General features: G+C 46.1%; 1 protein-coding gene across 9 annotated transcripts; it reads left to right on the top strand.

Moving 5' to 3' along the window:
• Positions 1 to 469: 469 nt before the first annotated feature.
• On the top strand, positions 470 to 21,028 carry RFFL (ring finger and FYVE like domain containing E3 ubiquitin protein ligase). Of its 9 annotated transcripts, XM_015880636.3 has the most exons (8): positions 470 to 542; positions 8,032 to 8,167; positions 11,885 to 12,069; positions 15,073 to 15,477; positions 16,739 to 16,822; positions 17,152 to 17,359; positions 18,240 to 18,263; positions 18,515 to 21,028. In XM_015880636.3, the coding sequence occupies exons 3-8, from the start codon at positions 11,890 to 11,892 to the stop codon at positions 18,694 to 18,696; spliced, it is 1,083 nt and encodes a 360-aa protein (XP_015736122.1). In that variant the 5' UTR covers positions 470 to 542; positions 8,032 to 8,167; positions 11,885 to 11,889; the 3' UTR covers positions 18,697 to 21,028. The 9 variants fall into 9 exon arrangements, with proteins under 9 accessions (XP_015736122.1, XP_015736121.1, XP_085378459.1 ...); XM_015880635.3 differs by lacking the exon at positions 8,032 to 8,167; XM_085522333.1 differs by lacking the exon at positions 16,739 to 16,822.
• Positions 21,029 to 21,235: the final 207 nt, after the last annotated feature.

Here is a 21,235-nt window from a genome sequence, read left to right as displayed (position 1 = left end):
TGGGGTTTGTTGCTGCAGTCCTGGATTCCTGGTGCTGCTGCTGTGGGTGCTGGGTGCTATTTGGTGTGGGTACAACGATGGCTTCAGGTGACAGCACTGTTACCTGCGCCGGCAAAATCTCAGCTTCTCACTCAATTTGCATAGTTAAAGTAGGTCATAATGAGTTTCTGACCTAAAAATCCTAATGGAGCCTTTCTCCCTGTGCTCAATCAGTCATTCCTGAGGTCAGCACTTGGCTGTGCCACTGCAGTGGGGCTGATCTGTCTGCCTGGAGTCTCGAACCCACTATCCTTCATTCCCCAATCCCCTCTCGTCCGCTTGAGGGCGCCAGAGAGACCTCCTCTCCGCATGGGGGCGTGCCGAGCGGAGGTTGTGGGGGGGTAACACCCTTTATGGCCGCCTCTCTGGCCGCCTCCTCTATGGTTGGGCCGCGGCTCACAGTTGCCATAGCGCCGCCGCCGCGCGGAGCGCAGTGCTCGGGGAGGAGCCGCGGCCTGGGCCGGAGCGGGGCCCACCGCGGGACGGGGGGAGCTGAGGGGAAGGTGAGAAGGGACCCGGAGCACCGGGAGGTGGGAGAGGGGCTGCAGGGGGTCGGTGTGTGGGTGTGGGGGCGGTGGTTCGGAGGATCCACCCCTCGGTGGGGTTCGGTGGCCGACACCTGTCGGCCTCCCCTCGGGATGTGAGCGGCGGCGAAGCGAGGGGTTCCAGCAGCGCTGCGGGGATAGAGGGGATGTTAAAGGGGATTTAAAGGTGATGTTAAGGGAATGTTAAATGGATGTTAAGGGGGTGTTGATGTTAAGGGGATGTTTTAGCGTTCCGGTTCTTTGGTTGAGGTACATTCAGGGCTGTGTGTAAGTTGCTGGGATGTAGAAGTGTTTTCTTTGTGTGTTTCCTCCTCCTCGGCCCAGCTAAAGGCAATTCGGGGCTTCTCCCTTTTCCTGTGGTACCTTTGTGTGCTCCCATTCTTGGGGCAGTGCTTTGCAGTGCTGGGGTTGGGCTCTGTGATGGTTGTGGGTCCCTTCCAGCTCATGTTGTGCCTTTTAAGTTCACCATTTGGTTCAGCTGCTGCATGAATTGCCATGTTTGTGTGTTACAATGCAGCTTATACCTAAAAGCTGTGACCCTTATATTCTAAATAAAGCGATAATTAAGGCATGTATGTGATGACGTGAGAAAAGAAATAGTATTTCTCCCTTGTCATTTCCACTGCCACCTTCTTTTTACAGAGCTGGGAAGGGGAGCATGAGGCTGTTGGCTCTGAATGCTGTTTTTTATGGTTTCTAGACCCTGCCGTGCTCCACTGCACAGTGTTATCTCTTTAACCCATTTTGCATTCACAGTGGTTGGGAAGAAGTTCTCTTCATTCTCAGGGACCTTTGCTTCTGTAAGTATAATTATGTTCAGTAGAACAATTGGGTCTAATGAAACCAAATGACTTGCACAGGCTATTGTTGTGTTTTCTATTAGGGACAATTCTCTCTGCTTGCATGAACCCTGCTGCAGCTCCCCAGCTGGAGCCCTCTGTGGTGTGGGCGTCCCTCGCCTGGTAGCAATTGGGCTTAATTAAAAGCTGATTGCCATCACGTTGGTGTTCATGGATAAGTGCTTAACAGCTCAAGTTTCTGTTGAACTGGAATAGCTTTAAAGCCATAATTTAGATGCGAACTCCTCAGTCAGGCTAGAGCACGAATCTCCAGTGCTACACATAGAAGGGTTATTAAAAGTGGTGCTTTAGGCTTTGCAGCGGCTTTGGGAGGTGGGCAGGCTGTCAGGTGCTCATCGGTTGCAGTGATCTGTTCCTGCTGACTCTCCTGGGGCTGCACATAAAGCTCAGCTGTGCTCTTCATCCTCACCTCCAGCCAGGGGAAATGCTGGCCCTGTGCTGTGTCCATTGGCTTTGCTGCAATGCACAGAGGAAAAGGCACCTTTTGCTAGGTGTAGGTTACCTTTCCATCTCTTAAAGTGCTCTGTTGTATGTATGTGGGGTGTCTTGGAGCGTCTGCTCTCTGAAGCTTTTCAATGGCCCTGAGGAGTATCCAGAGATAAGAAATGAGCAACTCCTGTGCCTTTGAACTGGCTGCTTAGGGGTGGAAGGGAGAAGAGATTAATGTAATGTCTGATGGAAGGAGAGACAGCGAGGTGTGTGCACATCTCTTCCTGGGGTGAACTGATTGGGATCTGCCCCTAAGCTGGATGAGAGGAGCTTCAGGTGCGTGGTAATGAACATGGGGGAACCTGGTGCTTCTCTGTAGTCTGAGCTGGGGCAGGAGCATGGCATGGATTTGCTTCCTGCAGTCTCCCCTTCCCCTGGCACCTGTCTGTATCCTCCATGCTGTGCTGGTTTTCCCCTCCTTCCCAGTGAAGGTCATGGCAAGAAGGCAGAGATTAGTGCTTTGAGCTCATACCAGCTGGAGCTCAGGAGCCAGAAGGCTCTGCAGGATGAGTAACTGTGCTCTCCATCTCACAGGTGGGGGGAGAGCTGGAGTGGGAGAGTTACACTGCCCTGAACTGATGTCAGAAGCAGCTCATGTCTGCAGGCCGGGTTCTGTCACCAGATGGTTCATCCCTCTGAAGGTGGTTGTTCAGTCTTCAGGGAGCACTGCCAGGTTGAGAAACTGCAGCTTTCTGTATGAGACAGAGTATGGCTGTCAGATTGGGATCTTACAGTTTGATTTTTCTCCTTCTTTCTCAGCCGGTTTCTTAGAGCTGAGAGCTCATTCCAGCCTCTTCAAGCCCTCCTTGCCCATTTAGATCTGTGTTCCTGCAGGTACTGCTTGCTTTAAAAAGAGTTGTTGCATTCTGAAGGGCTGTTTGTTCTTAATTCTTCATTTTAGTGGTCCTTGAGGTTCTCACTTCAGCCTCAATCAGGCTTTGTGCTCCAGCACAAAAAAAACCCACCTTAGAATAAGGTTGTATTGTATTTCTACGTAGGCTCAAATACTAATATCAGCTCGCTTTTCCTCTTGACACCTTTTCACATTCAGAAGGTTTGTGGGGGAAGCTTTGAAGAACATTAAGCTGTGCCTTTGTGGACTGGTTTCTGCAGGCTGATGCTAAAGGAGCACATGGGGCTGGAACTGCTGCTGTACTGCAGGGAGATCCCCTCCCTATGGGACCGCCTGGCTGTGCATCTAAAAAGCTCCATTTTAATGAGTAAATGAATTGGATGCAATGCTTTCCTTTCTAGATCCTCGCATATGATAACTCTGAGGACAAACAGGCCCTCGGTTTCCAGAACAGCTTTCAAAACAGCAAATTATTCCCCAAAAGAAACGCTTCCTCTGTTTAGATTAACAAACTAATTTGCCTTCTCGGATCCTCGAGCCCCTTCCTATACGCGCCTGGCCTGCTGAGGCGGCTGAGATGTCAGGCTTGATAGATTGTCAGAGCTGTTTTTCAGTAGTTAAACAATAATGAAACTGTTGTGCTGTCGCAGGGGAACACTGTGCTCTGTGTGTGGACTTCGTCCTGGAGAAAGTTTCAATTGTTCCAGGCAGGGCTGTTCTGAAACACAGCTTCTGTGGCTGCTCACCCAGCTGTCCAAACTGCCTCGCGGCCATCACGCAAACGTTACCAAATAGTTTGGAAACAGTTTATTTTTCGGATTCCACGTAAAGCGTGGATTTCCTGCTCCCTTTTAAGTGTATAGTCAAAAAATGGGAGTTGAAGGTGGTGCTTATGAAGGTGCTCAGGGAGCACAGGACTCAGGTTTCCCCCGGTTGATGCTTGTGTTACTCATACTGCCTGTTTCTCAGCATGGGGCTTATTGGTTCCTGCATGTATTGCTGTGTGGGTTACTCAGATGCAGTCTGTGTGTATCTCTCCATGCACAGCCTCCCACGTGAGATGCATGATGTCCTGTGCAGGAGAAACATGAGGAGGTGATGAGAATAGACTTAAAACCCTCTGCCTTCTTTTCAGTGGCCTCCTTGCTCTTTCTTTTCCTAGTGCTTACTATCACAGAATGGTTTGAGTTGGAGGGGACCCCCATCTGGTCCCATTCCCTGCAATGCATGAGGACACCCACAGCTCCATCAGTGCTCGGAGCCCTCCAGCCTGACCGTGGGGGTCTGCATTAATGGGTACCATCACTCTCAGAGCAGGCTGTGCTGTGCTTCCCTGCCCTTACCACTCTTGGTATTAGCTTCTCTGATCTGAACGCAGCTCCCAGCCTGATTTTTGCTATTGAAATTCTTGTTTCAGTTATTTCCTACTTCCCTCAGAATGACATTCCTGAAAAGAATTGCCATGTTGTTTAGCTTGCTGCTGGCGTCTCCACACTGAGTTGCAGTGCCTACAGAATGTGCATAGGGAATGCAGCTGGAATTCAAAACGCCAATAAATGGCTGCTTGTACGCAGCTAAACGGTGCAGTTAAAGCAGCTTCAACCTGCAGAGAGCTTCATCTGATAGCGGTGCTGATATCATCTCTGAACCTTTCCTTGGTGAAAACCCATTTAAAGAGTTTCAGACAGCATGTTTTAGAGATATGAACTAACAGTTTAATACAGTTGCGTGGGTTTTAGTTTCAGTTCACCTTTCTGCTATGTTAGCTGTTGTTTCTGTCACGCTTTTGAACAGTGTGTTCAGCAGTGGGCAATGTAGCCTTTTCATATCACAAAACACAGGGCAAACCCAAGCCTGGTTCATGAAAGACCTGGCTTTGTGCAGTGAGGTGATGGTCCTGTCTCCTTGCTGGGTTTTCAAGCAGTGTAACTGGGGAAGGTAATGCTATGGGAGCCTGAGCTTGTTCCCTGGTTCGGGATGGGACTCTTGATATAATACAAGGTAAGGCTTAATTGCTCTGCCTGGGTAACAGATGTGAGCTTGAAATTAGATCTGGAATGTGTGATTGTAGTTCCTAAATTTCTGCTGATTTAAAAACAAACATGAAGAGAAGGATACCAGCTCCTCCTGTCTGTTTGGTCCATCAGCTTGATTCCTTGTTATGGAGGAGACAGCATGCGAGTATTTAGCAAACCTTCTGAACTTTAAATAAGCTGCAAGGAGGTCCTGAGTATGCATTCACTGTCAGCATTTCTTCATTCAGGAGAGCCTTATTTCTGCAGGCTTTGGTTTTTATCTGAAAGCATCTGACTTAATGTGGACATAGCAATGTCTTGAAGAAATAACGTTGTCTTGGTTCCATTATCTGCTCTGTGTTGGGGAAACTGAGGCACAGAGCACTGAAGTGATCACATGTGAAGGTCATCTGCGATGGAGCTGGAAACTGAAATCAGGAATCCTCACCCCTAATTGTCCCTTGTTATTTATTCAATGACTAATCTGAAAGCAGTTTCCTAATGGAGGCTGTTGAACTTTAGGTCCTGTTTTTCCTTAAGTAGCAATCAGTGGCGTCTGATTTTGTGTATGTAATAGAAAAATGGGGCAGGTCATGAGTCCAAAAGTTCAGCAGCAAAAGGAGGGCTCAGGATGGGAGCAGGGGATGTTGTGCTGGGAAGTGCAAGAGAAGTAACTCCAAAGCAAGTTTAAAAACAAAACAAAGGCCCATCCCAACAGCTGGAGTGGTTTATAAAACCCAGTGATCTCTGGAGCACTGACTCAGGATGTCTCAATGCCTGGGCTTGCCAAGAGCCATGAGCTGAAACATGGACCTACTTGTGCCACATATGGGAGATTTCCTCTTGGTGACCAAAGTTTGGGATCTGAAGGATGTGAGTTCTTAAAAGCTGATTGAGGCTTTTATTACATAGAAATGGCTGAGAAGAAAGTAAGTATTTTTTACAGGTAGGATCCAGCAACCACTTCATGTTCAAGAGTCCTGGCTCTGCTTTGGTCACTGTTAATCCCAGCTGTGTCTTAGTGCTGTGAGCTCTACCAGCATCTCTGCAGGATGTTACCCTTCAATTCACTATCCAAAAAGGATGGGCAATGTAGTTGCTGGATTTATTTTGGTGTTTGTTTGAACAAAGCAAGGTTTCAGTCCCCAGTGGTTTGGGGTTACAAATCCTTAATGTTCTGCAGAGGTTGAGGCTGAAGGAGGAAGAGAGGCGCAGTTCCTTGGCTGCTGCCATTGCTCAGTTGCCAGCTTGAGAACCTTTCTGCACTAGAAGCGGGTGCTGCAGGCAGTTGGAGATGGGCTGCTTAACGTCATCCTTCCTGTTGACTGCTGTGAGTAGTTCCTGTTAGTTCTGCTGGCAGACATGGGTGGTAAGGTTTGCACTTTCCCTCAGTTTTTAAGCTCTTATGCAGGGTTACATGTAAGCAAGTTTCAGTTTCAAATGCTTCAGTGCTAAATGAAGGCTGTTTGGCAGAAGAATGATTGTTAATATCTATGGAAATGCTTTCAGAGAAGAACTTCAAAGTATCTCTCAAGCTTTCACCTTTACCAGCTCACCACAAATGAGGGTGGGTATTTCTCTCATTGCCTGCAGATGAGGTGACTAAGCCATAAATGAACTGATTTGGGGGTTTCAGCATTTCCTTTGTTGCCTAAATAGCAATGCTTGTATTCAGTTCCCTTGCTTTCCAGTGCTGCAGAACACCCTGTGCCCACCGTTCTTTAATTGCCTGCAAACTCAGAGATATTCCAGTGAGCTGGAGAGCAGAGCTTTCACACTATTCCAGCTGTGGTCATAGAACCATTCAGGTTGGAAAGGAGCTCTCAATTCCTCAGGTCCCATCCCAGACCACTGTGCTCCCTGCCTGCATCCCTCAGTGCCACATCTCCATGGCTCTGGACCACCTCGGTGACCCCCCCACCTCCCTGTGCTGCTCACTGCTCTTTTAGAGAAGTTTTCCCTAATATCCAACCTGAAAACATGGCATTTTTCCTATCTCAGCACCTGGTTTGGATTTGAATTCAAGTGAATTTGGAATAAGTATAGCTAAGAAATGTGTAAGTGGTGTTTGTACTTGTTGCAATGTACCTAAGTTATATACATTCATATCTTTTTTTTGGCCTAGCCAAATAAAACTAGTTTTTCTTCTGGCTGCAGCTGAACAGGTGAGAGGTTGCCTGCCAGTCTGCACTGATCTCTGCTGCTATTTTACTTCTCAATCACCCTTCTCACACCTATGGCTTCCTTGGGTTTGTCTTTTCTACTACAGGTTTATGGAGCGAGGGGGAAGGAGAGGGCTTTGTGTGTTGGAGTCCTGAGGCTGTCTTCTGGTTTCTAAAGGAAGATGCAAAGTGTGCTGCTTAAATAGTGAATCTCAAACTAACCCTGAGAAGTGGCTTGGGAGGTTTCCGCTGTAGCTCATCAGTGCTTCTGATCCTGGGTGTCTGAGATGGAGGTAGTAGGTCTTGAGAGCATAATGCCAATTACAATCCCAATTTCAGACAGACTTAATGCATCTCTGAGTGCTAACACAGCATCACCTCCAAGAGAAGCTCAGCTTCTGGATGAGTGAAACTGCAAGGCTTGAGATTGTGCTTAAAGCTTTCTATTTTGGGAGCAGCTACTCTAGAGTACTTCATCTCTGCAAATCCTTGTACCTCATGCCCTAAATGGGACAGGGAGTTTGAGTCCTCACAGTGATTTATGGTGGGATGCATCTTGCTTGCTGTGCGCCCATCCTGCTGGAGGAGCTCTGCCTGGGGTGTTGCCTTGTTCTCCCATCAGCCTCCCCTCTACTGTTGTGCAGTTGTGATCAACTGCTATGGGTACATCACTGAGTCAAAATGGAAGGTGCTGTGCTGCAGTCTTGGCCCCAGGGTTTCGACAGACATAGCTCAATGCCTTTTTATTTCCAGCAGGAGTAGACTTGTGATGCTGTGGATGAAAAGAGGAAAAAATGATAGAGCAAAAAGCAGCATCAATTTTGTCTTGCCATGAAAAGTACTGATTGAAATGGTATGCAGTGATCTTTGGATTCTGGGCTGTTCAATGCTGTACTTTTGGCAGTGCTTCCCCTTTTACTTTCACTTCAGCACGTAGGATAATGGCTACAGAAGCAGGTACACGTACACAGGGTGCCAGGCAGGTATGGTAACAAAATGGAGTACTTTGGAATCTTAACTTTTCCAGTGTTTTCTTTCATCTTTCTGACTTTATGCTATCTGTTGCAGTTGACCTCATCTCAGGGATGTGTATGTTGAGCTGATGCGAGAGAGCACACCACGTTTTGTGTTGGAAGGGAGGCAGGCTGTCAGATCCATTCCTCTCTCCAAATAATTTGAGGTGAAGGAATTTGAGGCAAAATAGGTAAGACTTCCTGTGCAGTGCTGCAGAAATGCTTCAGCTTGCTAAGAGCATCCTCCAGGTTCTCAAGGAAATGGTGATTTCCCCTTCAAACTTCCAGCAGACAAAGCAGCAGCAAGCATTGGGCACTCTGCTTGTGAACTGTAACTCAGCTGCTGATAAGCACTGCTAAAGCTCCAAAGTATTCTTGGACTACCAGCTGTATTTTTTTCCTCATGTTTGAGATTTCCAATTCTTAACTTTTTCCTCTCTTTAAGCAGTTTCTCTATGTGCTTACACTGCAGATGATGTGCTCCATTGTAAACTCAGTGGATAGCGTTATAAAGGGGTCTTTGTCTGCGTGATGGTGTCCCTTGTGCAGTGTAACTAGGAAATACTTTGCTTTACTTCTGGAGGCAGCGATAGTTGAGCATGGCTGCATTTTGGCAGTGGAGCAGTGCTGGGCCCCTCTCTGGCTCCTTCCTGCACAGCTCTGTGCCCTGCACCGATGGGCTGCACTGTTTCCTTTCTGCTCTGCGGTGAGTGGATGTCACTTCCTTGATTAAAATGCTGGTGTGCAGCCAAATTGCTTTCCTCTGAGCTCCTGTGCTCTGAGGAGCAGCCCCGAGCTGTGCTCCTTCCCCAGCTGAGTGCACTGGGATGAGTGTACCTCCTGCTCCCACCTGCTGCAGCCTTCCCATCTGCTCCACTGAGCTGAAGGAGTGCAGCTGTGGCCGTAGGAGGAGCTGAAGGTGGGTTACCCAAAAGCACAAGCTATGCTAACAGCCGTGAGCCCTCTGCATTCTATGGGGAAGGTATAAGCAGGCACAGCTCCTCGGTGTGTGGAAGCGGTCACGTTTGTCTTCCTAAAGACTGTCAGTATAGCAGACTTGGATTAGCAGAGATAAGTAATATTGAGTCCTTCCAGAACAAAACATCCATCTCTTTGCCAAATTCTTGTGTTTCCAGCAGTGATACAGTTCTGATGTTTATGAGGTTTTACAACACAGGCATATTGTCACGCTGGGCACGTGTGAACCTTTGCTCATAGATACGACTTTTCCATCTGCAGGTAAAAAGTAATGTGCCCAAAGCTGCTGTCTGAGCATTGAATGAGACAGCTGTGCTTCCTCCTACCTGGATGGGGCTGGCTCCTGGTCTCCTGTCTCCTCTCCTCCATGCTGGTTCAGCCTCCACCTCTACAGATGCTGTGCTCAGAGGACAGCCTGCTTCTTGTAAATGCTGCCTTTGGCTTTCCCTCCTGCCCCAGTGTATGGTTTCTCCTATTCATTGTTAATCCAGGTCTGTGTGCCTGTGACATAGACTGAGTAAATGTCACTTGATAGCAGGGCTACAGAATAACCTGCTCAAGTAAATGCTAATTTGTGCCCAAGGAAGCAGCAACTTCACTTTCTGAGTGGTAGTTTATTAGTGGAACTAATTTTAGCAGCACGTTCCTTATCAGTGAAGGTTTAGCCATGTTGTTTATTTTTTTAATGAGCAATTATAGTCTGCTTTTAACGAGGCACCAACTGGTTAACTCCTTAAATACTTCAGCCATGGCAAAACAGGTTTCGTTAAAGTGGGATCTGTTGAATTTTGCAGGGGATACAGCATGGAATAATAACATAAAAATAGCAATTTAAAAATGCTGGAGGAACAGATGAATATTTTTAAGTCCTGATGACCTGCTGGGCTTTCTGAACAGATTTCAGCAGCCGAGCTGCTCTTTGTTTTGCATTTCCCTCCCTTTTTGGCACCCTTCTCTGTTTGCAGTGACTTCAAGGGTCAGCAGTGGCTGCAGGTCCCTTGGGAGGAGGAGACTTCTGCTCATGTGGGAACCAAATCAGCTGCTGAGGGGGTTCTGTTCCTTTTGATCCCTTCGCTCAAGTGTCTCCTTGGTGCCACTGTGCTCCTTTCCCCACATTCCTGAGCAACCAAGCACGCTCATGGAGAGCTTTATTAAATAGAGCTGAAAGCTCAAAGATTCTGAGCAGTGTTGGTTTTGCTTGCTCGGGTCCCTTATGGTTTGCACTTCTGTAACAAATAAATTCCCTTTCTTTTCCTATTCAAACATAAAGCTGTACAGCCAGAGCCCACATGTGTAATAAATCCTGCATGCAGACAGTCTCTGCTGCTCCAGCCAGGAAGGTGTTGGCATTAATACTGCATGTAAAGTAAGAGATATGGCAAGAGCCTGACTTAAAATGCTGTTTTTTAAAGTGAACATAGAAAGCATCAAAACCCAGGCATGTATTATGAATGCATCTCTGATAGTGTATGGGATGAGAACTTGAACTTGTATCCAAGAGGAATGAAGACTGCTGCTGTCAGTGCTGTCTGCAGCATTGACTTGCTGGCATCTTTTCCTTGAGTTGCTGGTGAATTGATTGTGTGGCTGTCGCACATCAGCACAAAGTGATTTCAGTGGAGCATCTGTCAGTGCAAACCCTGCATGCAGGCAGACTTATTCACAGAGGTTTGTAAGTAATTAAAACCTGACATCCATTACTGCAGGCTGTGTGCCTGTGTTGTATGAGTGGCTGTCGTGTTTCCACGTGCTCCCATAATGATGGAAGGTGTCTTTGGGAAGAGGCCCATGGATCAGAGGCAGCCTGGTCAGTAGCTGCTGTCAGCTTTTCTGTTTCCCAGCATTGACACAAATCAGCTGAATGTGGAACTGTCTTATCCCATCCTGCTTTGTGCGCTCCCTTGTTTCTCTCCCTGACGTTTGACATGTTGCAGTGTTCCGGAGTGAATTAGTGGGTTTGTTAGGAAAACAAAGTGTTGGGGGTGGGCAGTAGCATTTATGTGTTGTGCTCTCGTGGGTGGCCTCTGGTTTGTGGGGGTCTTTGAAGCAGGAGGAGCGCTCGCCTGCGCTGCTGCAGGGCCTGGGGATGTTTGTTTCACTGTGCAGGGATCTCTCCTGTGGTTTAGATTTGCAGTTCCTGGGAACAGACCCCCAGCAGCACCATTTAAAACACAAATTCAGTGCTTTTGTGTGATATTGGGATGTGTTAACGCTTGTGAAGGGCTGATGGCTTGAAAATCAATGTGCAGAAAGTGACTTTATGTGTATGATATCTAAAGTATGTGTTTTGATTGCAGCGCAGATCTCATACAGATGGGTGATGTGTTATTGCTGTTGATGGAATGTCTCTGGATGTATTTATCAAGCAATAATTACCTCCGCTTATCCAGGATGACAGCGGTGGCATGTGGAAATGAGCACCAGGCTGACACTGCAGCATTGCTGTCGGTGCCTGCAGGGCTGTGTGGCACTGAGAGCCTGCCCTGCTCTCACTCATTCTCCTGTATGGTTACAAACAACTGCACAAAGCTCGTCTTCCATCACTGCACTGTTAGACCAGGGGCTGCAGGGTGAAGGCAGAAGTGCAGAGGAGGCAGTTTGTGCTCTTGTTTACCAGAACGTGGTGACACGTGGTGTGTGTGTGTGCTCTGAAAACGGGATGCCCAGATGGATTCTAATTCCTCTGTAACTCCCAAAGCAAGTTTACAGCAGTGTGTTTCTGGGGTTCTTCTCTATGGGTGGTCTGAGAAGGCAGAGCTGTGTTTTGTACTGAGCTGTTGGGATTTTAGGTTGGGTGTATATGTCACTATTTGCCTTGCAAGAAAACAAACAAGTAATTATGTGTGCAACTGTTTTCCCAAATAAGTTACTGGAAGTTAATCCTTGATTTTTCTCGAGTTACTGATGCTTACTTGCTTTTTCCCTTTCAGTTACTATGTGGGCAAGCTGCTGTAACTGGTTCTGCCTGGATGGCTCACCTGAGGAGATGCAGGCACCGCAGGGAGCCCGTGCCCAAGCCTACTCCAACCCTGGGTACAGCTCCTTCCCATCACCCACTGCTTCTGAGCACAGCTGCAAAGCGTGCGGGCTGCACTTCGACAGCTCCTTGAGGAAGGTGAGTTGTGAGAGTTTGCCATGGTGGAAAGGGAATGGTCAGTTTGCAGTGTGCACTGTGCCTCCCCTTACCTGCAAAGAGCCAACATGAAGAGGAGCAGGTGTGTGTTGGCGGCATCTGGTTTGAGGATACCATTTGGAAAAGGGCAGCTTGTCTTTGCTTCTCTATCTTGTTGTCGTTCTTTTGCCATTAGCAGACACTGCTGAAGGTGGCATAACCTCCATCTTGGCTTTCCTAGCTGTGTTCACTTAGAGGAGCAATACATTCAACACTTAGCTTTTAATTTGCCCCTTGAAAAGTAAAAACCCATTGTACTAAGAAGCATCATAGTTTCTCTGCTTTCAGTAGAGGAAAATCCATGTGTCTCTTCCAAGCTGCTATTGCAAAGCAAAAGTCATAGAGGCTTCTTAAAGTTGTGTGTTGCATCGCTGAAGCTTGGTGCAAACAAAAAGACCTAATCCATTTAATCTTGTTTGTAGACTTCAACTGGGAGCATATTGATGCCAAAATAATTGTTGCCACAAGGTCTTTTAATTAGACGGCAAACTCTGCCACGGATATTATTGGGGTGTGGTGGTTCCTATAGTGCTGCTTGAAAAAAAGCTTTGAGTAAAGAAAGCTGTTCAGAGTCCAAACTCTGCTGCCTCAGTGTGTGATCTATTCATTCATGTAGGCAAGTAGCAGAAAGTGGTAAGTCCTGGTCCAGCTGTTGCTTTCTACTCTTAGAACAACAAGGATGTTGATGGATTTTCACACTGGGATGTGCTCCAGAAATCATCACAACTTGAAGTTGGGGGGTGCTCCTCTTCTATGTGCTCTCAGGCTTTGCCCTTACAGCAGCAGTCTGAGTCAGCTGGGAATAGTGCAAGCGCTGCACGTGGCTGTCGGTGCTGTCTGTATGCTGTCCTGTTCCTGTGGTGTCTTTGCAAATGTTTGCAGAGAGTTATTCTGAATCCCGTGTTAACTCTTCTGTGTAGTAGCAAATAGTGCTGGAGATGTGAGAATATAGCAGCAGGTAAAGCTCTGGTGTGTGAGTTGTTGGGATCTGCTGAAAAGCAGCATGAGATGTTTCAGCCCTCAGTGAGTTCTGCTCTTCCCCTGGTGCTGGCTGGTCTTATAACTGGGACAGCCCTGTACAGTGTGTGCTTCTGTCTCAGCTGCTCCCATTCTGTGTTATCTGTGAAAATGTGAGGCTTACATTCTGTATTGTGATGGGGGGTTCCTAAGCTATGGGCCCCTTCTGCCAGCCTGGCCACTGGGCTGGATCTCAGGGGCTGACTGGAGCTGGATGGCTGCAGGTGGTGATGCAGAGCAGCTGCAGGAAGGCTGTTCCAGATGGGGGTTTGACATAAAGAACTGTATACACAACTTAGAGGAAAAACTGACATGTTTGTAAGCTGTCTTAATTCTTTAATTCTGTTGATATGGACCAAGCTATGTATGAAAACTCACTCTGATGCAACAAGACCACAGAATACTCTGTGTTTAGTCCCAGGAGAGACAGTACTTCTGAACTCTAGTGTCCAACTAATCCTTGTGCTGGAATAGAATGGGTGAAATGTGAATTCCTTATGCATTGCAGACCATATGGATAACTTAAACAATGATTTAAATTCAGCTAAAAGGCAGAATGATGGCATTTCAAGTACTTGAATCTGAATCATAACTGTCTTTAGTTTTCATGTAGTGTGGCACCTACTGAAAGGAGTGGGGTAGGGAACATGTGAGCCAGGCATGTACTTGTAAGTTGCTTTTCAATAACTACTGGAGCATCATTAAAAGATGTTAAATGTAATTTTGAAAGCATCGGCTGGGATGGTTTCCCCTGAAGATGGAGAGCAGTGGGAGCTGATGGTTGGAGGCTTGGCTGTGTTTTGACTTCTTGAGTGCATGATAGGTAACCGGGGCTGGCTGTGGTGTTGCTGTTTGGAAGAGACACACTGCATAACAGCATTGGTACTGCACTCATGGCTGTGATATCTGGGCACAGAGGCACAGTTTGGGGCTGGAAGGTCCTTGGCCATAGAGTGTGTTCCCTTGTGGGTCAGTGTGGGAGTCTGAGCACAGGGAAGGCTCCTTCCAGCTGGAGGAAAGCACGGGGTGCATTCATTTGTTTGGTTTTCATCCCCCTCAATTCTCCTGATGGCTGCCCTGCAGAGTGTGGGTTGCTGGGAGTTACATGGCTTCCTTTCCATTGATTTGGCTTTCCTGCAGTGCTTGTTCTCCCACTCCAGCACAACCAGGAAGCTCTGTCTTTACCCTGAAACTTCTCTAAGTAACTGCATTGCTCCCGCAATCCTGAGGTCAAAAAAAAAAAGTCAGTTCAGAGCTTTTAAAATGTATTTTTCATAATGACCAAGCTACAGAACACTTCTCAGAACTGGATGGTAAGTGGAGATTGTCCTTTCTGCCTTGTTTGTGACTGATGAATGCCCCTTTTACTTGGCATTCCCCCAGGGAAAAGCAATTCTGAGATGAGTTTCAGGTTTTCATGACCGGAGATACCCTCTGTGTAGAAGTTTCCTTTGGTGGCAGTTGCCTATAGCAAGCAGTAAGAAATGGAGATATGTTTTAGGCAGTTCTCTCTCATGTTAGAGCTTTTCTGACACACAGAGTGGTGTTTTATAGGCAATGCCTGGCTGGGCTTTATGCTGCAGGCAGCTGCCTTGCAGGTATCTTGTGATTTCAACTGGATGAACAGGTCTGGATGAACTTGGATGAATGTGGTGCACAGTTACTTCAGAATATATTCCTTCCTGGGCTGGTCTCTGCTGTGAGTTTTCTATGAACTGTGAGGATTCTGGCTATCTGCTCTTAGGAACAGTCCTTCTCATCTGGGAGCATCCATACGTACATGGTGCCATTTGTAAATGAGAAGGGTTTGATGGTGCTCTGATGGGGGGTACAGCTTGCTTTGGCTTCCAGGTACCACTGCTGCACTTGCTGCGCTGCTGTCTCAAGGCACGATGGGTTTGTTTGAATCTGCTCCCTTCTCTTTGCCAGCACATCTGCTTGGACTGTAAGAAGAACTTCTGCACATCCTGTTCCAGCCAGCCTGAAGGTGGCCCCCTGCTCTGCCACCTCTGTCAGCGTGTCCGAGCCACAGCTTTCCAGCGGGAAGAGCTGATCAAGATGAAGGTGAAGGACCTGCGGGACTACTTGGCGCTCCGTGAGATCTCCACCGAGCTGTGCCGTGAGAAGGAGGACCTGGTGTTCCTGGTTCTTGGCCACCAACCAGCACTTAGCCAGGAGGAACAGATGAGAACAAACCCATTTAATACTAGTGCCTCTGGACAGCAAGACTTTGTGATTCTCCCACCACCCAGCACAGCCACTCCTACCTCACACAACACGTCTCCAGTGTCTGCAGATCCCATCTCTAGCTCACTAGCTCAGGAACACCAAGAGGTACAGTCTCTAACCAGAAGCATCTTTTGCAGAGTGGTCCATCTCTATTTTAAGATGCCACAGGAGGTTTTCCAAGCAGGCAATGTGCCATGGAAACTTAACATTAAAGATACCTGCTTAAAAAGCAGGTGCACGGATCTGTCTCTGTGCTGATGTTGACAACACTGACAACCACTTAATGTAATGTTACATACAATTGTCATTGTTCTTTGAGTGCAAGCATGGTTCAAAGCAGTCCTCCATCTGAAAGTGATGGGCAAGTGTGCTGTGAGATGGGCAGAGTTTTTAGTGTCACCTGCACTCAGATCAATAGAAGACAAAGCCCCAGCTCTGTTGCTAATCTCCCGTTTGTGATTACTGCTGTTGTTCTGATGAACCTTGTAAAGGTTTGCTTTTTTTTTACATTGATTTTTGTTTTGTTTGTCTTTCTGCTATCTGGTCTGGGAAGTTTACCCAATGTTTGACATCTGCTCCTGGTCCTGTTACATAAGTTAATGGACATATTTACTTCCTGTAGACCAGGGCAGTGAAAGTCAATGTATTATCTACGTTCTCCTTCCTCAGCAGATGTCTCTAATACAAAAACATTCCCAAAATGACTTGAAACAAAAAAACCAACCCACAGGTATTTAAAGGGCCTCTTCATTTTCCAGTTTTATGGATGCTTCCAATCCCATTTTTTGTAACCTTTGTACTCTGTGCTCTTCCCTTACTGCCCTGTAATACGTTTCAGCTTCCTTTCTTGACTCACAGGACATCCTGCTACAGTTCAGGTCCTCTTTTTGTTGATATTCTTCTTTTGTTTTGTAAACATTAGCAAGTCACCACTTCCTTAAGTAGGATGGTAACATTACAGCCTCATTTGTCAGCAGGGGAACCAGAGGGGAATGACAGCTGAGGGGCAGCCAGCTGCAATTACACTGCAGTTCCTTTCACTTAATTAGATGGTCAGAACAACCACCCTTCCTTTCTCTGGTGTTGTTTCTGCTGGTCATTCACTGATCCAGAACGAGCTGAGGAGGTGTTTCTGTACCTGTAGACTTTGGGTAGTTTTACAGAGATGGTCTTAGGAAGAGCCCTGCGCTGATACCCGGTGTGCAATGTGCTGCACAGGAAACAATTCTGCCAGCATGCCCAGTTTTTCACTTGTGCTGCCATTTGTCAGTGCGGTGGGTGTGTGGGGGTTGTTGAACTGTAAAGATTATTTCCCTCAGGACAAGCAGAAACGTGGTGTTGGTGAAAGCTTTATTTCCTCTTTTAGGAAATTGGGTATGTGCCTCCAAGCCAAGTTGGTATGACAGGAGTTGAGAATGCAGCAGAAGCACCAACAGAGGAGGAGACACAGGTTTGTGTCTTAGAATGAGACTAAGAACAAGGAACATCAGGTTTTCCAGGTTGTATTTGCCACCACAGAATCACTACTACAGAGAAATGGGTGGCTGAACACAGCAATTTGAACTGAACACCCCCAGACCCTGCCAAGCCCCTTCTTTACCATCATTCTGTCCTCCAATTATGGAACTGGTGTCACATGGATGCTATCGCCATAGGAAAGATACGTTTCCATCCTAGGATTTGTATTTCTGATAAATTCCCTGTGCATGCTGAAAGTTCATTTAAATCATAATGGTAGGTGTTGAGAACAAGAATCATTCCAAGTTCTTTCCCTTTCAGTCTACTGACTCAGAAGATAACCTGGTGCAGGGGAGGAAGGCTTCTCTTTCTGACCTGACAAGCATAGGAGACATCAGTGAGTTGTCTGTGCGACAGCTGAAGGAAATCCTTGCTCGCAACTTTGTCAACTACAAAGGCTGCTGTGAAAAGTGGGAGCTGCTAGAGAGAGTGACTCGCCTTTATAAAGAGAAAGACCTTCAGCATCTGGGTAAGAAACTTAGCAAGTGTGTACCTGTTTTCCTTTTCTACAGACAGTTGCAGAAGGGAGTAAATTCTGTCTGACATCTCTTCTTGCAAGTGAGAATAAAGGTTTATGTTGTAGTATACACATTATAGTGAAAGTAGCTCAACTGTTCATCAGTTTTTGAGTGTTAATTAGGAGAGTGTTATGTTAGCTGTGGGGAGCGACTTCCCTGTAGTAGCAGTAAGGGAGAACCAGCTCAGGATTTCATTAACTGTGGCAGACTGTGCACATTGCTGCATCACCCACAGATCAGCTGATTGCATCTACAGACAGATGACTGCAACTGCTTTCATCACTTGACTTGAGTGAGCAGGAAAGTGCCTCGCCATAAACCACTGAGATGCAGCTGGCCTGTTGAGAGCAGGCATGTGGTCAGCAATTGGCTCCCACTGCTGAACTGCTGTGGTTACCTGTGCTTTGGTTTCATTCTCTTTATCAGAAAAGGGATCTTCCTGTGCTCTCTGCACAGCTGACTGAGGAGAAGACAGTGGTGTGTGCTACAGTGTATCTGACTGGACTTTCAGGTCCCAGTGTGCAGTTTCTGGTAATTAAAAACCAAAACCACAAAACAAAAATTACCCATATACTTATACATTATTTGAAATAGAAGCATACAGCACTGTTACAATTTGCTGTATTTTGTGCTTTTGATGGAACATATCCTTTCCCTGTGGTTACTGCTACCTGTTAGTGTGTGTGTGCTCAGCAACATGGGTGAGGTTGTTTAACACTAAAGAAACTGGCACAAGGGGCTGCTGGAAGTGCAGTGATAGTTCTGCTTTGAGGAACTTTCTTCCTGGTTTCTCCTATTCCCACTAAATCTTTTTCTGTCTTTATGTTGCAGTTTCTGACACCGATGATCAAACTGGTAAGTGATATTTCTACGTGTTGCTTCATTTTTGTCAGTGCTAAGAATCTCAGTGCTGCCACATTCATTTCCATTGTGCAGAAAACACTGTGTAAAAGCTAAAGCTTCCTACTTCCCTGCTGATGGGAGCAGCCATATACCCACATGAATGTAGATGCAAAGCTTCAATGTGTGAATACACCAGAAGCTGCTGGGTAAAGACAGCTCACAGACTGCACAATAACGTACCTTTATCTCTCTTCTTTACGTAGGTGGTGCTGGGCTCACTGCTGTGGAGGACAACCTCTGCAAAATCTGCATGGACTTGCCCATAGACTGTGTCCTGCTCGAGTGTGGCCACATGGTCACTTGCACCAAGTGTGGAAAGCGAATGAGTGAGTGTCCCATATGTAGGCAGTACGTGATAAGGGCTGTCCATGTCTTTAAGTCTTAAGTAAGCGTAAGGGAGACTGGTGATGCCTTAAAGCCTCATCTGCTGTTAGAAAAACAGGCAAAGTTGCTACAACAAATTAGGTCAGAGATTAAGATACAGGCCCTGCTGGAAGTGAGGGAAGGATGAAGCCTGGGGAATTGCCTACTCAAGCCATGTTTGCCTGTGCCCTTTCCACCACGTTGTTTTACACCACAGTGCCTGGACTCCCTGGAGCTTATTGCCAGCAGCAGACAAATAATTAGCAACTTCCATTCTAGAGTAACTGGATCCACAGGTGGGAGACAAATGGATGCCTCACTTTTCACCATAGATCCTGAAGGTTCCTATTTTTTTGCTGAACAAAAAACAGAGCAGGCTGTTGTCTCAAAAAGTGACATGTTTTGCTGCTATTGAATATTGACTCTACTTCCATTGTGTTGGGCAACACACCCACAGACAGCTTAGTTTTCAAGGAATAAAATCCTACTTTTTTTTATCCCCTAAATTTATTAGCTTCTCTTGCTTGCAGGCCAGGTAGATTGCCTCCAATTTCCATCTTGAGAATTCTAGCCTAGTAGGATTATGGAGAAGATGTATTGTTTTGTTTGAAGGTGGGCTCTAGATTACAGGAAAAAATAATGGGTAGTGAAAGATTGTGAAACATAGAGCTTTACCTTGCCTGGTATTCATTGTTTGTGCCAACAGGACAGGGACGTGCAGTCTGTTGGTCTGTTTGACTTTGTAGGTTTCCTTATAATACAGGTCAGCAATCACTTCATGTGATTAAGGAGCTGAGAATCCACAGCTGGAGTACTTTAGATTTTGTGAACTAGAGTAAGATTTCTATTGCTATACAATCATAGTTAAGTACAGGTGACTGAAAGAAAGCAGAGGTGGACTTTTATCTCCCTTGAATCAATAAAATGAGGAGTGATCTTCAGTGCAGAAGCTTCTGTTTACTATGGCCCTGTTGCATTAAGACTGCTTAGCAAAAGTGTGTATTTTGTGATCGTTCTGCTTGTGAGGGTGGATAAGGTCTGTGGTGTGACAGCTGACAATCACAAGCCCTTGGAGCAATCCTTGGGAAGTTTGTTCTCTTGGAAGCCTTGCTAGAGAGAACAGATTGGCTTGCGTTGGCCTGCAGGTGGCTGGTCCATTGGGCTCAAAGTTCCAGAATTTTGATGCCTTATATTTTCTGCCACCATGGGGCTGCCTACTCATTCCAAGTAACTTTTGAACCTGAGCATCTTCTGCTGTGAGCTTTTCCTGCCCAACTTTCCCTTTTATCACATGGATCAAACTAAATCTTTGTGTGGGTGTCAAGAGTGGATTGGCATAAAACATGTGTTGACTTAAAGCTGCTGGAGTAGTGGAAATGCAGTTCAGAAGCATCATTAAAGCCATCCTACGATCTATTAAAGCAATGCTGGGTTACAGCAAATCAACTTCTGCAATATTTGATGTGCAGTTTTTAAAGCTGCATGAGTGGCAACACCCTCGGCTGGCATAGAGCAGAGGGGCTCTGCTTTACAAGTAGGGATTATAGACTTAAAATGAAGGTGTCCATCATGCCACAGCTAACAGCCTCTATATCTATACTGCTGAGGTGGCCTCTGAACTTCCTGATAAAAGCAGGACAGCTGTTGTGGCTTATTCAACTGAAAATGCTGAGTTTTCTCCCCCTGTTCAGGTGGTTCTCTAGTATTTGGCTTGAGGTTTATCAGCTTCCAGCATGAGGACTGATACAAATCATGTTAAAAGAAGTGCAGGTAAGCATTTACTGTTGACTCTTCAGGAGATTCACAGGGAAATCTTTAAGAGATACAGAGAACACACAAAGCTTTGAACAGTCTCATTAGTAAATTCACTGTGAGAATTCATGTCATTTGTCAATAACTCAGGACTGGGGGTATAGAGCCAGATCATTCCCCTGGGGGCAGATCTGCTTTTACAGGGTAGATTTATTTTCTATGTATGGTAAATATATTTAAGCTGCAAATCAATGACAGAAATTCTATGAATGAGAAGAGGTACCCATCTGAGGTCTGAGATGTGCTTTCTGAAGGGAAAAGCACCTTCTGACTACACTGTTTTGCTTGTTAAATCAAAATCTGGAAGACTCGTTTAATAATCCAAAGGAATATAGTGATCTGAACTAATAAAGTAAATGGGAATATTTATGTGCTTTATGTATGCTGTACATAGTTTAAATATTTTAAAGTTAATATTCTACTTGAAATGGCATGTTATTCTCTATTAAATCCTCTCGGTACTATGATAGTTAAACTTACTAGTTTTGGTACGGAAGCTTGGTTTATAATTTTATAATAAAGTTGAAATGTGATTTAGTTAACCTTGTTTTCTGACTCTGTTACCAGCAGGAGAAAAGCAGGAATCCTAGAGCTACCTTAACCAGGAAAGGTTTGGGATATCAGGTGCTTAAATATTGCAAGGTGAGGTACAAGGACAGCCTTGTGAAAGGGGAAAAAAATAACCTTTTAGCAGTACTACCTTAACTTTGTGGAAAGTGGGACAGACAGCAAATAAGCTTTGGAAAAGA

Source organism: Coturnix japonica, chromosome 22 (genome assembly GCF_054131305.1).
Source record: "Coturnix japonica strain WE chromosome 22, WE-NBRP24, whole genome shotgun sequence".
Taxonomy (NCBI): domain Eukaryota; kingdom Metazoa; phylum Chordata; class Aves; order Galliformes; family Phasianidae; genus Coturnix; species Coturnix japonica.
Note: the sequence above shows the minus strand (reverse complement) of the source record. Positions and strands in the feature narration are given on the sequence as shown.

Bases quoted from the DNA above. Each gene is read 5' to 3' on its own strand.
- RFFL (XM_015880635.3), top strand. From the start codon at position 11,890: ATGTGGGCAAGCTGCTGTAACTGGTTCTGCCTGGATGGCTCACCTGAG. The intron at 17,360-18,239 runs GTAAGAAACTTA...TTTATGTTGCAG, and splicing joins GAAAGACCTTCAGCATCTGG to TTTCTGACACCGATGATCAA. The intron at 18,264-18,514 runs GTAAGTGATATT...TTCTTTACGTAG, and splicing joins TGACACCGATGATCAAACTG to GTGGTGCTGGGCTCACTGCT.